General features: G+C 42.4%; 1 protein-coding gene across 16 annotated transcripts in view; it reads right to left on the bottom strand.

Moving 5' to 3' along the window:
- LOC147026688 (voltage-dependent N-type calcium channel subunit alpha-1B-like) overlaps positions 1 to 17341 on the bottom strand; it is a 592527-nt gene that overhangs the window by 373248 nt on the left and 201938 nt on the right. For all 16 annotated transcript variants that reach the window (XR_015058466.1, XR_015058468.1, XR_015058470.1 and 13 more), the window contains exon 7: positions 7095 to 7285. Coding sequence is in view for 10 of the 16 variants with exons in the window: in XM_085882404.1 (XP_085738530.1) it covers positions 7095 to 7285 (191 nt within the window). In the remaining 6 variants the exon portion in view is untranslated. The remainder of the gene's footprint in view (positions 1 to 7094; positions 7286 to 17341) is intronic.

Genomic DNA, 17341 nt, shown 5'->3' with positions numbered 1-17341 from the left:
CACACACCTGGAGCTATTAATTGAATGTGGTCGGGAGTAATGATGGAGTAAAACCACTCACAGTTTGGAGTCATCTAGTGATTGGTATATAACCATAAGGTTTCAGTCATAAGTGGATGGAAACTTGCTGTTACCCTGAGGATGCCCTAATGAGGGTGAAACCAGCTGGTGACTACATTTTCATTCACTTGTGACAGACAGCTTCTGATATATAATTACATTGAACATCATTGTCATATTTTATGCGAGATGCTCTCTTTTGGGAGCCACAGACATAGCTCTGTGTTGTGACGGTGATGTCACGGCGTTCGGCTGAGGTTGGAGAATGGGTTTTATTCCATCATTACTCCCGACCGCATTCAATTAATGGCTCCAGATCTGTGAGGTTGAGCGAGCGATAATGTTCCTACATGGCAGGTGGGGCTTATCGCTCCTGGGGCGTGCAGCAACAAGTGATATATATATATATATATATATATATATATATATATATATATATATATATATATATATATATATATATATATATATATATATATATATATATCTTCTTCTTCTTCTTCCTCTTTCGGCTTGCTCCCGCTAGGGGTCGCCACAGCGGACCAACTGTCTCCATTTTGCTCTATCCTCCACATCTTCCATTGACACTCCAACCACCCGCATGTCCGCCCTCACCGCATCCATGAACCTCTTCTTTGGCCTTCCTCTTCTCCTCCTGCCTGGCGGCTCCATCTTCAACATCCTTCTCCCGATATACTCTGTTTCCCTCCTGTGCACATGTCCAAACCATCTCAATCTCGCCTCTCTCACTTTGTCTCCAAACCGTCCTACCTGCGCTGTCCCTCTAATACACTCATTTCTTATCCTATCCATCCTCGTCACTCCCAACGAGAATCGCAGCATCTTTAACTCTGCCACCTCCAGCTCTGCTTCCTGTCTTTTTGTTAGCGCCACCGCCTCCAAACCATACAACATAGCTGGTCTCACTACCGTCTTATATACTTTCCCCTTCACTCTTGCAGCTACCCTTCTGTCACAAATCACTCCTGCAACTCTTCTCCACCCACTCCATCCTGCCTGCACTCTCTTTTTCACTTCTCTCCCACACTCTCCGTTACTTTGGACAGTTGATCCCAAGTATTTAAACCAATCCACCTTCCCCACCTCAACTCCTTGCAACTGCACCATACCACCACCCTCCCTCTCATTTACGCACATATACTCCGTCTTACTCCTACTGACTAACATTCCCCTTCTCTCCAGTGCGTACCTCCACCTCTCAAGGCTCGATTCAGCCTGCTCCCTACTCTCCCTACAGATCATGATGTCATCCGCGAACATCATGGTCCATGGAGACTCTAGTCTGATCTCGTCCGTCAACCTGTCCATCACCATTGCAAACAGGAAAGGGCTCAGAGTCGATCCTTGGTGCAATCCCACTTTAACCTTAAACCGGTCCGTCATTCCTACCGCACACCTCACCGCTGTCACACTGTCCTCATACATATCCTGCACGATCCTCACATACTTCTCCACCACTCCCGACTTCCTCATACAATGCCACAACTCATCTCTTGGCACCCTATCATAAGCTTTCTCTAAATCCACAAACACACAATGTAACTCTTTCTGGCCTTCCCTGTACTTCTCCATCAACATTCTCAAAGCAAACATCGCATCAGTGGTGCTCTTTCCTGGCATAAACCCATATTGCTGCTCACAGATCGTCACCTCTCCTCTCAACCGAGCTTCCACTACTCTTTCCCACAACTTCATGGTGTGGCTTAACAACTTTATCCCTCTGTAATTTCCACAGCTCTGCACATCACCCTTATTCTTGAAAATCGGAATCAGTACACTTAATCTCCACTCCTCCGGCATCCTCTCACTTTCCAAGACTTTATTAAACAATCTGGTTAACAACCCCACTGCCATCTCTCCTCAGCACTTCCATGCCTCCACTGGTATACCATCTGGGCCAACCGCCTTTCCACTTTTCATCTTCTTCATAGCAGTCCTCACTTCATCCTTACTGATCCACCCCACTTCCAGATTCACTATCTCCACCTCTTCCAACCTTCTCTCTCTCTCATTTTCTTCATTCATCAGCTCCTCAAAGTACTCCATCCACCTTCTCAACACACTCTCCTCGCTCGTCAGCACATTCCCATTTGCGTCCTTTATCACCCGAACCTGCAGCACATCCTTCCCAGCTCGGTCCCTCTGTCTTGCCAATCGGTATAAATCCTTTTCCCCTTCTTTTGTATCCAGCTTCTCATACAGCTCGTCATATGCCTTTTCCTTGGCCTTTGCCACCTCTCTTTTGCTTTTCGACGCCACTCCTTGTACTCCTGCCGACTTTCTTCATCTCTCTGACTATCCCACTTCTTTTTAGCCAACCCCTTCTTCCTTATACTTTCCTGTACTTCCTCATTCCACCACCAAGTCTCCTTATCTTCCTTCCTCTGTCCAGATGTCACACCAAGTACCTTCCGCGCTATCTCCCTCACAACTTCTGCTGTCGTTGCCCAATCATCCCACCCATCTTTACCACCATCCAGCGCCTGTCTCACCTCCTCCCTAAATTTCACGCAACAGTCTTCCTCCTTCAGCTTCCACCATCTGGTCCTTGGTTCAGCCCTCACTCTCTTCCTCAACCTCACCTCGAAAGTCATCCTGCAGACCACCAATCGATGCTGTCGAGCTACACTCTCCCCTGCCACAACCTTACAGTCAGTAATCTCTTTCAGGTTGCATCTCCTACTTAAGATGTAATCCACCTGTGTGCACTTTCCTCCACTCTTGTATGTCACCCTGTGTTCCTCCTTCTTCTTGAAATACGTGTTTACCACTGCCATTTCCATTCTTTTTGCAAACTCTACCACCATTTGCCCTTCCACATTTCTCTTGTTGAGATCTTGTATCACAATATATATATATATATTGTGATAAATTTATAAGTGTATAAAAATATATATACACTTATAAATTTATATATATATATATATATATATATATATATATATATATATATATATATATATATATATATATATATATATATATATATATATATATATATATAAATTTAAAAATATATATATAAATATAGAGACATAAATAGTTAAATATATCTATATGTAGCTATATATATATATATATATATATATATATATATATATATATATATATATATATATATATATATATATATATATATACAGTAGACTAGGTGTAAGTCGGCAGCGTGTAACTCGTAACTTCGCCTAAGTCGGCAGCGTCAAAAAGTCCCGAATTTATCTCATGTTAAATCCCTTTGAATAAAGGGTCATCCCTCTGTAAGTCGTCATCTCTAAGTCATCACTTCCTCTAAGTCGACAGATGTTGTCCATTCCCACGTAATGGAAACTCAAGTAAATTACCACTCCTAACTCGTCACACGGAACTGCTGCCTCGTGAGAAGCCCGATTTCAAGAAATCGTGATGCTCGCTCATTGGTTTACACCGCCAGTGATAGGCTATATATAACTGCGTACACACGTTGATCACACTGCAGGCAGGACAATGGCGACTAAGCGTAAGCTTACAACTAAAACCTACCAAGAAAAATACGACATTATCCAGTTTTGCGAGGCAAACCCACTGATGAAGAAAACAGCCATAGCTGAGAAGTTGGACATCAAACGGCAGACATTGAACGATATCTTGAAGAATAAGGGCAAGATATTTGGACAAGTGGAGAAGATCGTGAGGCCGGTGGGAAGTGTGAAATGCGTGAAATATGTGTCCTTTGAAGATGTCGATGACGCGCTCATCATCTGGTTTCGGCAAATGTCGGCTCAGCCAAATATTCGGTTTCGGCCGATACTGTCTTTCGGTGGAGGATTGCCCAGCCAACATCATGGAATACAATGACCGGTTTGAATCCTTTCTCATGCACCAGATGCTCAAGAGTTTGAGGCAGTAAAACATAACGGATTATATATGTTGTTGTGGGCCAGGGGTCGGTGGTGAGAACGACCGCGAGGTGAGGAAGTTTACGCCATCTCCCATCAGACTCCCCGGAATTTATAGGCCGTCGCTCCGGATAACTCCGAAGCCAGCGGGTCGATTAATCGACCGTGAAACACCAATATCTCGACCGCGTGGCGCAGGGTTAATTGTCGAGATCTCAATATACCTAAATAACCACGCAGTCTTGGCTACCGGGGATTCACACCCTCGGCACATCTTTCTCGAACCGGGTCACTCTTCCGACTGCGGTAGAGTTCCAACTAGCGACTACCAACTCCGGCTCGGTTGCAGCCGAGCGGAAACTGCCAAAGCCGTGCCGGCTCGGATTAACAGATTATCGGGGATGAAACCCCATCTGAACTCAGATCGGGACCATGCTGGACCAAATAAAGAAAGGACAGAAATGAGCTGGGAACATTTCTAATAATTTATTTACAATAAAATCAAAAGACAGAAGAGGCGAGACTTATCGTGAATATGCAATGCAGTATTTACAATGATGAAATAAACACTGAAACAATTCTACTTATAGATGGGCCCACACGCAGTCACACACACAAAAAGAAACGAAACCCCGGAGTGGTGATGGCACGTGATGGGCAGGTTGGGTCATGCAAATAGGATGGTTGTTGGTTGTTAGATGGCTTGTTGGAGGGTTCGTTGGATGTAAAACCTTACTAAAGACGTCACAACGCATACATTTAATCCTCCCGCTAAACAAAAGGATGGGGTCCTGACTACACACGTACTTACCAGCATAACTAACTTTGGGATCTGAATGTTAAGTGTGCATGGTTTCCAGATTCGTAACAATATATATATATATATATATATATATATATATATATATATATATATATATATATATATATATATATATATATATATATATATATATATATATATAATATATATACATATACTGTAATCCGGCTACTCGGAAGCTTGGGTTGGAGGATCGCTTGAGGATGGGAGCTCTGCACTGGGCCATGCTATGAGAGGGTGTAGAGCAGCCCGGAATCATGGCGAAACCCAATCCTTATCCCTGTGTCGTACGAGGCGACCAGGGTTGCGTCAGGAAGGACATCCGGCGTAAAACCTGTGCCAAATCAGTATGCGGATCATAACGGATGATCCACTGTGGCGACCCCTAACGGGAGCAGCCGAAAGATGAACAACCAGAACACCATAAGGGTTCCTAGTTCAGTTAGATCGATAAGTCTGTGTTCAGTTCGATTTCCCCCACAGTTCTTTAATGGGATTTTTTCGTGTCACAGGGCTGTGATCCTTTGAGGTAGGTTTTTCTTTTTCTATCGTTATTTTGAACCAACCACATCTCCACCACCATTACAACGAACATCGCTCCCCTGAACCACAACGCCAACCATGCCACCAATGCCACAACCACGATCGCCTCTACCACCACCCACCTAACCACCTTCGCCACTACGCCAGCTATCAATTCCCTTCTTCTCCATGGACACATTCAATCAATAAACGCGAGCAAAAGGAAGGAACTTGAGGGCGCGCGGATTTTTCCGCCTAATATTCCCGCCTGTTTTCTCCGCACTTGGTGTGGGAGGGGCGAGGCAGATCGTTCGCCATTGGTCGGTTCGTGGAATGAGGTGCTGGGAACGGAGGAACGCCCCTTTTCGGGAAGCTTCTCGCAGGAACTGGAAGGAGGCGGAGCAGAAAACAGGAAGGAGCAAGGGGTTGGACCCCAGGGAATATAAGGGTGTGCAGGACGCAAGGTCTGGCGGCTCGTGTGGTTTGCTTCGTGCGTGGTTTTCTTCGTGGCGGCTCCTCGTCGAGCTCATGAGCTCGTGTGTTTTTGTCGTCGAGCCTTTTCTGGTCGGGTGATTGCTGCTGCTTTGTGGTGGTTCGAGCTCCGGGTGCCTTCCCTCTGGGTGCCAAGTCGTGAGGGTTGTGTGCAGTGGTCCAGCATCGAGGCGCGCACGAGAGGAGAGTGCCGGAGAGAGCTTGCCGACCGTCGCACCACGAGGGTGCAGGTAACCAGCGTCGGTCTTGTGGGGCCCATTCGGTCAGCCAAGTCCCACGCCATAAAGGCCTACGGGCCCAGTCTGACCCCCCTGTCTATGGGGGTGGTCTTTTCCTTTTCTTTCGAATGAATGTTGGTGGTGCCGTGTCCACAAGTAAAACCTGTTAAGTGCCTGTGAAATAATAATAATATTCGGTCGTAGTGCTTTCCCTTGCTTGTGTCTTTGTCCCCGTCCCGTGATTGCTTTTGTTTCTTTGAATACGTGTATGACTGTGTTTCATTGCTTTGCCTGCATATGTATTGTAATAATAAATGTGCTTTGTTGAAATGTACCCCGTTCGTTGCATCTTCCCCCTATTGAAAATGCCATCTTGCATCGTGGAATAAATAGCTGGGTTTTAAACACCTGTTCAATCGAATCGGATCCGGCGAGGTCGGTCGATAATACCTGCTTGGTTATCACTGCAGAACGGAACGGACCGCTTAAGCGGTTCGTGTCCAGGCTGATCTGCGTTGAGGTACGGTCGCCTGGTCGGCTGCCCGCGCAGGTACTTAGGTATATCGAATTCGGCGAGTGACCCTATCTTGCGCGGGTAGACAATTGGCTCGGCCGTGGTGGGGATTGGAAACCCACCAGTGACTGGTTTCCGGCGTTAGCTCCAGAAAGTCACGACTGAATTGTCCGTCCGGTGGGCGAGCTGCTACTATTACTGGAAAGCGGCAGTTTGCACGCCGGCGGGCACAAATTCGTAACTATATATATATATATATATATATATATATATATATATATATATATATATATATATATATATATATATATATATATATATATATATATATATATATATATATATACATACTCGCAATGAACCAATCACAAGTTTACTTGTATGTCCAGGGATATCAACAGTGGGCTTTGCAATTAGAATGTAAATCAAATGTCAGTTCATCTAATTAAGGGCAGGTGCTCTGCAAATGGTTAAAAAGAGCATTTTGCACTTCCCTCTAAAAATAAATGGTGAGGACGATGTGAACAGGCATGATATTGACAATCTTACTGAATGGTTGAAACGCTTACCGCGTAAAGCATGTCGGTCCAGCCTTCCATTGTGATGCACTGGAAAACTGTGAGTACTGCGAAGAAGACGTTATCAAATTGTGTGATACCCTCATTGGGCCCAATCCAGTACAGGCGGCAAGTGGATACGTTTTCCTCACAGACACGAGTGGGCAACTCTTTTCCGCATGGGCTGTCATCCAGGTGTTCCCCTGGAAAGCAAATAGATGTAAGAACACACACACACACAGCCAACACAACCACTACCTACCTACTTTTTCCAAATATCTATCCTTTTTTTACTCTTTACAAGATGTAAGACAAAGTTGGATAAGACCTATAATGGTGTTACTTCCACTCCTATTTCTGCTAAAATGTTGCAAAAAAAAAATAACAACTCAAAGAGTTTAACAAATGTTCCGTCCTATTTCTGCTCTTGTGCATTGTTTTTTTACCTTCAATCTGTGGTGTCTTCTCATCTAAACAGCCTTCACCATTCCAAAAAAGGGCAACCTGATCTTATACCGGTAATCCCTTCCATGATTAAGATCACTTCGGGATTTCCAGTGAAACGACTTATTCTGATGTAAAAAGGAACCTAATCTCTTTTAATGACTGTAAAAGGTCTTTCATATGCATTGTAACCCCCGTGGACAAAGTTACACGAGTCAGATACTCCATGACAAGCAAATGTTTTTTATATTATATTTGTATAGCTTGTGAGAATATAAATCTATACTCACGGAGTATGCTTACACATTGTAAGCAATAACGAACCGTGCTTCCCCATTGACTTGGGTCGCTCACCTGTATTTGTTTTTTTCAATTTATTTATATTTAATTTATGGATGCTTTTTGAGGGTTCTGTGATTTTTCCTGGTGTATCAGCTTCGATGTCCGTCGGCAAGAAAAATTACCGCACTTCCCAGTTGTCTCGGGTTGCTCACCTGCATTCGTTTTTTTCATTTTTTCCCCATTTATTTATTTATTTATTTGTTTATTTATATTTTCATTTATGGACACTTTCCGATGGTTCTGTGATTTTTCTCATTGTATCGGCTTTGATGTCCGTCAGCATGCAAAATTTAAGCTTCCTGCATCACCCGGAAGGTACCGAATGTTAATATCAGTCAGTGAGTCACTGGTTAGAATGAGCTTTATATGTTGGATATACATATTAAGCAATAATTTAAGGTTCATAATCTATGGAAAAGTACTATAGTATCCACTGATATCAACTAATGCATTTGTCCTCCATGATATATTCATGGAAGATATTTACCTGATATTCCATGATGAACAAGCTTCTTTATGAGCCTGAGATCATTGAATCGAAAAAAGAAGTGCAAGCCGCCAAAAAACACAGCACAGAGGAACCCTCCACATTTCACAGTTGTTGATCAAATTAAACATACTTATCTCCTCTAATTAAACAATAACAACGGATTATATAATTATGTTTCTCCTCCCAAGGACAAAACATCACATGTCTCATTATTTAGATAGCTGCACTGCAGATACAACCCTCAATACACAGTGCAATATTTGACTAGTTAATTGTGGTATTTATTAACAGAGGTCTATTTATTATTTGCACAAAAATGCAATGTGGAACAATAAGTAAATGTAAAAATACACAGCATGTTGTTGATGAAACTGAAGGAACATTCCTGTAGTTTGGGACATGATATTGCAAAGAAACATGATCAGATGCAAATCAGGATCTAAACTGTGAATGAGAATGAACAATTATTTTTGCATTGAAACGTCGTGTTTTGTTGAAATTGTAGTACACAAAAACTCCTCTCGGAGAACATCAATAAGTGTGGGCAGCCATGTTGTCTGATGATGCCCCGATGTCTCAAGGAATCCCGAATAACAGGTATGTGACTTGTCTTTGACATGAAGGCATACACACATGCAGAATGTTTTTGTTTTTATTTTTATTATATGAAGTTCTGGTTTTCAAAAAGTCTCCATTCTCCGAATACCTGATTGGTTTGAGTGATGCTCTTTTATTCACCCACAATGACTACACACACAAGGAAATATGCAGGTGGAAGCCATTCAGCCCATCACGCCTGCACCACATCAACACCACACCAATTTATCAATACCAGATCAAAATTTCAAAATGCAAAATGTTGTTTTTTAATTATTATTGCTTTTTGTGATTTTTTTTTGTCGTTTTTGTTGGGTTTTTTTTGTAATTTACTTTTTTCCTTTCCAGGGGAGGGGGCATGGGCTTGGTTAAAAACACACAACATAAACCACACAACACTCCTTGACAAGACCCCCACCAACAGCACTCCGTACACATGCACACAATCACCCATCAATGCTCAAACTACCTAAAGGTCCTGCCAACATCCCTCCACCCCTCTATCTCCATAACTTCCAGAGGTTACCTTGAAATAACTATGAGGTTAACTTGATATTAGTACAGGGTGAATCACATTTTAACCATGAGGTTAAACCATTAACTTGATGAGTACAGGTTGAATCACATTTTATCCATGAGGTTAAGTTGATATGAGTACAGGTTGAATCACATTTTAACCATGAGGTTAACTTGATGTCAGTACAGGGTGAATCACATGTTAACCATGAGGTTAACTTGATATGAGTGCAGGGTTAAACCCCATTTTAACCATGAGGATACTTGATATCAGTACAGGATTAAACCCATTTTAACCACTAGGTTAACTTGAAATGAGTGCAGGGTTAACCCCATTTTAACCACGAGGTTAACTTGATATCATTACAGGGTTAAACCCATTTTAACCATGAGGTTAACTTGAAATGAGTGCAGGGTTAAACCCATTTTAACCATGAGGTTAACTTGAAATGAGTGCAGGGTTAAACCTATTTTAACCATGAGGTTACCTTGATATGAGTGCAGGGTGAATTGTTGTGAACATATCCTGGCTTGAGATGTTGGTGTTAGGGTTAGGGTTTTCTCGTTTTTTCGTTTCACACCTACAATTCGCATGCACTGCCTTTTGTAATTTGTGTCTTTAGTGTGCGCCATTGATCTCACACATGCTGTTAAGCTCCATTTATCTCACGCATGGTGTGCCCCATTTGGAAGCCAGTTCAGCAAAAATGAACACCACACTGTTTTGGACTCTTTTACAAATCAAAATTATAACACATTTTTTAAACCAAATAATCCAGTGATTAACTCAATAAGTGACAGTACAGCCAAGAACAAAATATTTATTAAGTATGTGTAAGGAAGTGGCTGCTTAAGATCAGAGTGCATTCCTCAATCTGCAGGGTGAGTCATAAGTCCCAGGACACGGTTTTAGCTACTTATAAAAGATTTGTTTATACCATGGATATACACTGTTTTATTTTCGTTTTTTGTTTCCAGATAATACAAATAATACAATCAACCAAGATGGCAGAGACCAGTCCATTTACAATGGAAGAGAGGTTGGTAGCAGTTGTGTGGTACCACAAGAGAAGCACAAACAAGACGATGAAACAGGTGCAAGACGAAACAGGTATTGTAATTGTTGTATTTCTTTAATATTTTATGATTACTCCTGTTAATAAGTATTACTGTCATTACTGTAATATGTTATTACTCCTGGGGCTTACGGCTCATCCTGGTAGAGTGTATATTCAAATCTTATATAAACAGCTAAAATCAAGTCCTGGGATTTATAAATCACCTTGTACACCACTCAATGTTTTTGCCAATAAAGCAAAACCAACTGAATATAAAAACACCAGTTTTGCTGGAGTCATTAGATAGCATGAGAAAAATGTTGATTACAGCTTCCTTACTTGCACTATTGCACTAAAATGAATACTCACTCATTGATTTCCCCAACAGAAAACAAAATCCAGAAGTACATGCAACATTATGTTTCCCTTTCCGTCTGTTTCTTTGTCTGTTTGTTTGTTTGGCTGTCTGTGAGCAGGATATCTGAAAAGGTTATGGACGGATCAGGATAAAATTTGGTGGACAGGTTCGGTGTGTGATAAGAACAAATTGATTAAAGCTTTTTGTAAAGATCCGAATATGGATACGAGAATTTTTTTTTTAAAAGTGATTCTTCACCATTGAGAGATATGGCGGCTTGGCAAACATCTTCTCTGAGAAAGACGCGCATTATATTCATGTCGATGGATCAATTATTTTTATTTTTGCTGGTGTGAAAATGTACACTCATATCCAATTTGTCCACGTGTCCGAGTAGCAAAACACCCATATCTGGGTCAGTACTTCTGACTTAGACAACTGATTTGAGTGAATCCTGTGCTATTTGTTGGGCATGCAGAAGGAATCTGGTGTCTGCCTCTTCATGGTCACCACACAACTCTTTTACTCAACAGACATGATCTTTCAACAGTTTGTGACATTTCTCACCATGGATTACGAAGCAGCATCGTTCACCCAGTATGCTGGCATCGGTGTTCCAGTGTCTGAAAATAAATTTGATCAAGTATTCCTTTGTTTCGACTGTCGTTAAGGAAATTTTGCCATTGTTGAGGAATTTTCTGCATGACACTGAACACTTTCATTGTCTGGCCCAAGGTACCTTTGCTTTTTTTGATACTCAAAAAACTCGATGGACAGTTCTAGGTATCTATCGAAAACGAAGTCAATTCGTTGACAACCTGATCGATCGGTTAAAGACAACGCCTTCTTTATAATGTCGTCTGCGAGACCACTGAATGTCCCAGGCAGAGTGGTTGATTGGGAATGAATGACGGCCATTCCATCTCGAATGATGGCACCATACTGTACCGCTTCTTCGACTGCAGATGGATATTTTCCTTCAAGATGGCAGAGGAGTGTGCTCGTCAGTGTTCACCAGCGATCCATCAGCAGCTGCAAGAAGGAAGGATACCAGGATAATGATCAACATCCAACTGAAAAGCTGTTGTCCAGCTTTGAGTAACACTTCCTTACCACCTTTCGACATCTTAACCATGGTTTAGTCAGTGAATGTTTTTTAAACTTCAGCTGTTTGATTGGCTCATGGAAGCCAACCTTGTTGCTGTATAACCGTTCATTTATAAAACTCTCCAAAACCTGTTGACCCACACTTCTGGCATTCAACAGATCACCCCTGATTAGTGGTGAGGCGATTGTCCCAGAAGTAATGCTGGCTAGCTCATCGTTAGGTGAGGAAAAAGGGTCCAGCATCTGTTCAATACAGTCCACTATGTTTTGTATCACCTCTTCATCACGAATGATTGTCGATGAAGTGAGGTCTTTCATATATCTGTCTTGGTTGCTGCAGCCTGTTAAAGTTTCACACTGATTAGCGATAGCAGAGCATTCGGGTTGTGACAGGATCACATAGAGGCAGGATGATAGATAGCATTGCACTGCAGACATGACAAAGTACAGCAAATAGTCATTTGACACAGGCAGGGACCAGAATATGCTTGTAATCTGTGTCCAATGTTTGGGTAAATCTGTCTGCATAAATGCCAATGTCTTTTCCTCGGGAGGTTTTCCATTGCCATAAAGAGCACCAGGCATTCAATGACCACAGCTTGTCCTAGAGACTTCAGCAATTGTTTCATATCAAAACCCCTCCAGATTTTGTGAGGATATACAGCATAATAGGAGGGGTTTTTTTTAGCTGTGTGTAGGCTGTGCTGTCTTTGGTCAGTCCTGAACACAAAATATTGTTCTGTTTTAAGGACTGAATATACAAAAATACGACTCCAAACAAGGAGATTTATACTTATATTTTGTAGTATAATATATATTTCTACTTTGTACTTTAATCGATATTTTGTAGTATAATATATATTTCTACTTTACAGTTTAATCGATAATTTGTAGTATAATATATATATATATATATATATATATATATATATATATATATATATATATATATATATATATATATGAACAAGTATTTGATACACTGCCGATTTTGCAGGTTTTCCCACTTACAAAGCACTTAGAGGTCTATAATTTTTATCAAAGGCACACTTCAACTGTGAAAGACGGAATCTAAAAGAAAAACCCTGAAAATCACATTGTATGATTTTAAAATAATTAATTTGCATTTTATTGCATGAAATAAGTATTTGATACATCAGAATAACAGAACTTAATATTTGGTACAGAAACCTTTGTTTGCAATTACAGAGATCAGACATTTCCTGTAGTTCTTCATCAGGTTTGCACAGACTGCAGCAGGGATTTTGGCTCACTCCTCCATACAGATCTTCTCCAGATCCTTCAGGTTTCGGGGCTGTCGCTGGGCAACACAGACTTTCAGCTCCCTCCAAAGATTTTCGATTGGGTTCAGGTCTGGAGACTGGCTCGGCCACTCCAGAACCTTGAGATGCTTCTTACGGAGCCACTCCTTAGTTGCCCTGGCTGTGTGTTTCGGGTCGTTGTCATGCTGGAAGACCCAGCCACACCCCATCTTCAATGCTCTTGTTGAGGGAAGGAGGTTGCTGGCCAAGATCTTGCGATACATGGCCCCATCCATCCTCACCTCAATACAGTGCAGTCGTCCTGTCCCCTTTGCAGAAAAGCATCCCCAAAGAATGATGTTTCCACCTCCATGCTTCACGGTTGGGATGGTGTTCTTGGGGTTGTACTCATCCTTCTTCTCCCTCCAAACACGGCGAGTGGAGTTTAAACCAAAAAGCTCTATTTTGGTATCATCAGACCACATGACCTTCTCCCATTCCTCCTCTGGATCATCCAGATGGTCATTGGCAAACTTCAGACGGGCCTGGACATGCGCTGGCTTGAGCAGAGGGACCTTGCGTGTGCTGCAGGATTTTAATCCATGACGGCGTAGTGTGTTATTTATGGTTTTTTTCGATACTGTGGTCCCAGCTCTCTTCAGGTCATTGACCAGGTCCTGTCGTGTCGTTCTGGGCTGATCCCTCACCTTTCTCATGATCATTGACGCTCCACGAGGTGACATCTTGCATGGAGCCCCAGACTGAGGGAGATTGACTGTTATCTTGAACTTCTTCCATTTTCTAATAATTGCGCCAACAGTTGTTGCCTTCTCACCAAGCTGCTTGCCTATTGTCCTGTAGCCCATCCCAGCCTTGTGCAAGTCTACAATTTTGTCCCTGATGTCCTTAGACAGCTCTCTGGTCTTGCCCATTGTGGAGAGGTTGGAGTCTGATTGATTGAGTGTGGACAGCTGTCTTTTATGTATATAACGAGTTCAAACAGGTGCAGTTAATACAGGTAATTAGTGGAGAATGGGAGGGCTTCTTAAAGACAAAACTAACAGGTCTGTGAGAGCTGGAATTCTTACTGGTTGGAAGGTGATCAAATACTTATTTCATACAATAAAATGCAAATTAATTATTTTAAAATTTTACAATGTGATTTTCAGGATTTTTGTTTTAGATTCAGTCTTTCACAGTTGAAGTGTACCTATGATAAAAATTACAGACCTATACGTGCTTTGTAAGTGGGAAAACCTGCAAAATCGGCAGTGTATCAAATACTTGTTCTCCACACTGTATATTGTTCCGAATTCGTGCCCACCGGCGTGCGATCGATCGCGTTTTCCTAATAGCAGCCGCGTCGCCCACCAGATGGACAATTCAGTCGTGACCTTCCGGAACAACGCCGCAACCCTGTCACGGGTGGGTCTTCAACCCCTCTACGGCCTACCCAATTTTCTACCCGCGCAAAATAGTGTCAATCGCCGAATATCGATATACCGCCATTTTGACACACTTCCGGTCAAGTGATCGGCATGACCTCCACAATTTAGCATCATGACTCTGTCCTAATGTTGTGACCCAAATTTGGTAGCATTTGGATGGATGGGTCGGGAGAACAACATTTTGGAAAAAATTTGCTATGTCTTTCATTTTGACCTACTTAAAGTCATGTGACCAGAACAAGCTTTGCAATCCACATTACCAGTCAGGAGCAGAACGTTGCTGCTAAATTTCAGCTGGATTGGCCCAGCGGTTTGGCCAGAGATGTCAAAATAGGGGACAGACAGACGGACGGACGGACAGACTAAAAGTTTAATTCACATCTGGGTGCTACAAAACTGAACGATAGAGATACTGACCTCATAGACTAAATAAGTTTCACATCTTTGCAGTTTCTTTACAGAAAGAACACCACAAATAAAAAAAGGAAAAGTAAAGTTTTCTTCTGAAATCAACCTCTGACAGAGGTACAGAATGGAGAACTTATTTGACTTAACAGAAGGCATGACCTTTCTTAGGCCAACCACATTTCAAAGCTTGTCACTAAAGTCAGGCATCAACTGGGTATTCTTCATCAAACCATTTATTTTATTGCATGCAAAGCAAAGTATGTGACAAGGAGGATGTGAGACAAGCCTTTCATTTCATGCAAAGCTTGAATCCTCATTGCATGTATGCATCCTCATTATATGCAAAGCCGTTGTCTTCAGTGACAAGGCGTATGTGTCACTACGGTGGGCTGGCTGCCCTGCAGGCTGCAACTCAGTTGGTTCCCCTGAAAAGGCTCTTGGAAGAATTGGAATCTCTAAATGGGAGGCTAAGACACAGGGTATAATAATCTTTCACCACAAAAAAGGTTTATGGTCTCTCAATAATCTACAAATTCACTGATTTTGCTCCAATTGCTGCTCCATCATTATCCTGCCCTAACACACATTCACCATCAAAACTCTCATGGTGTAGTTTCCCAGGTCCAAGTTATCCACCCATTTGTTTGTTTTCATTCCCTCTTCTCCCATTTATGGAAACATGTACCTGCCCTGATTTGGTTCTATCCCTTCCTGCCAGGAATTAAAGTCACTGACCGGACTATTATTTATTATCCTGCCACTGACCATTTATTGTCAGACCCAAGAAGCTTCAATGATCCATCAACCGACTCATTTATTCTTCTGTTTTATTCCCCATACACCTTCAACAATACGATAATCAGACTCGACATCCATTGTCAGTCTCAACCAGTGTGACCACTTCTTGGCTTTTTTCACAAGATCTTGGCTATTCGTTGTTCAGGTTATTCGTCTTGGTTTTCTATAGGTTCTCTTGGCGTTTAGATTTTCCATTATCATCGCTTTTCCGAAACCTTGAGAATTCTTGGCTTTTTTCATTCGCTCACCATGGCATTTATGAAAATAAGGAGTGGTCACACTGGTCTCAACACAGCCTTCCGTATTATACGAGGTCTATCTAAAAAGTAACGGGACTGAGCTTGCTGTGTGCTCCACTTACACAACTTGAATGTACGGATTGAGTCACAGTCTTTCGCAACATTCCATCAACATATATGATTGGTGATGGTTGACTGCACTCATTGTGTGATTTTTAAGGTCATGCTTTACACGTTGTCTAGTCTGAGTCGTCACGCTATGAATCATGAGCAGAGAGCCAATCTGAAGTTTCTTGCCAAGCTTGGCAAAACACCTTCCGAATCCTTCGCAATGCTGCAGCAAGTCTACGGGGAAGAAACGATGTCACATACACATGCATTTGAATGGCACAAGAGGTTCAAAGACGGACAGGAGGAGGTTGAAGATGATCCATGGTCTGAAAGACCTTCAACGAGCAGAGCGGTGGACAACATCGAGCGTGTGAAGCAGATGGTGCACACAGATCGTCGACTCATGGTGTGGTTGATTGCTGAGGAACTGTCCATCAACAAGGACACTGTCTGGAGCATTATCACTGAAAATGTCGAAATGCGCAAGGTGTGTGCAAATATGGTCCCCAAGCTGTTGTCCGAGGACCAGAACAGCAAAGAGTCACTCTCTGTCAAGACATTATCGAGCGCCTTAAGGACGATCCAGACCTGCTCGGGAGAGTCATTACTGGCGATGAATCGTGGATATTCAAATACAATCCCGAGACCAAATGGCAGTCATTAGTGGAAAAGTCCGGTATCACCACGACCAAAGAAACCAAGGATGTCGAAGTGGAAGGTCAAGGTGATGCTCATCGCGTTTTTTGACATCAAGGGCATCGTCCACTTCGAGTTTCTACCACAGGGTCAAACAGTGAATCAATACGTGTACAAGGAGATCCTCCGGCGCCTCATGAGATCAGTCCATGACAAGAGGAGGGATCTGTGGGAGAACAACGCCTGGGTGGTCCACCATGACAACGCCCCTGCTCACAGTGCCCTGAGTATCTGACAGTGTATGGCGGAGAGGAACGTGCCAACTCTGGAACAACCACTGTATTCCCCAGATTTGGCCCCTTGTGATGTTTTTCCTATTCCCCAAGCTCAAGGGGGGTGATCAAGGGGACCCGATTTCCTGATATGGAGGCCATCAAAATGGCCG

Source organism: Eptatretus burgeri, chromosome 5, assembly GCF_056783735.1.
Source record: "Eptatretus burgeri isolate ZD-2024b chromosome 5, Ebu_testis_v1, whole genome shotgun sequence".
NCBI classification, from domain to species: Eukaryota; Metazoa; Chordata; class Myxini; order Myxiniformes; family Myxinidae; genus Eptatretus; species Eptatretus burgeri.
Note: the sequence above shows the minus strand (reverse complement) of the source record. Positions and strands in the feature narration are given on the sequence as shown.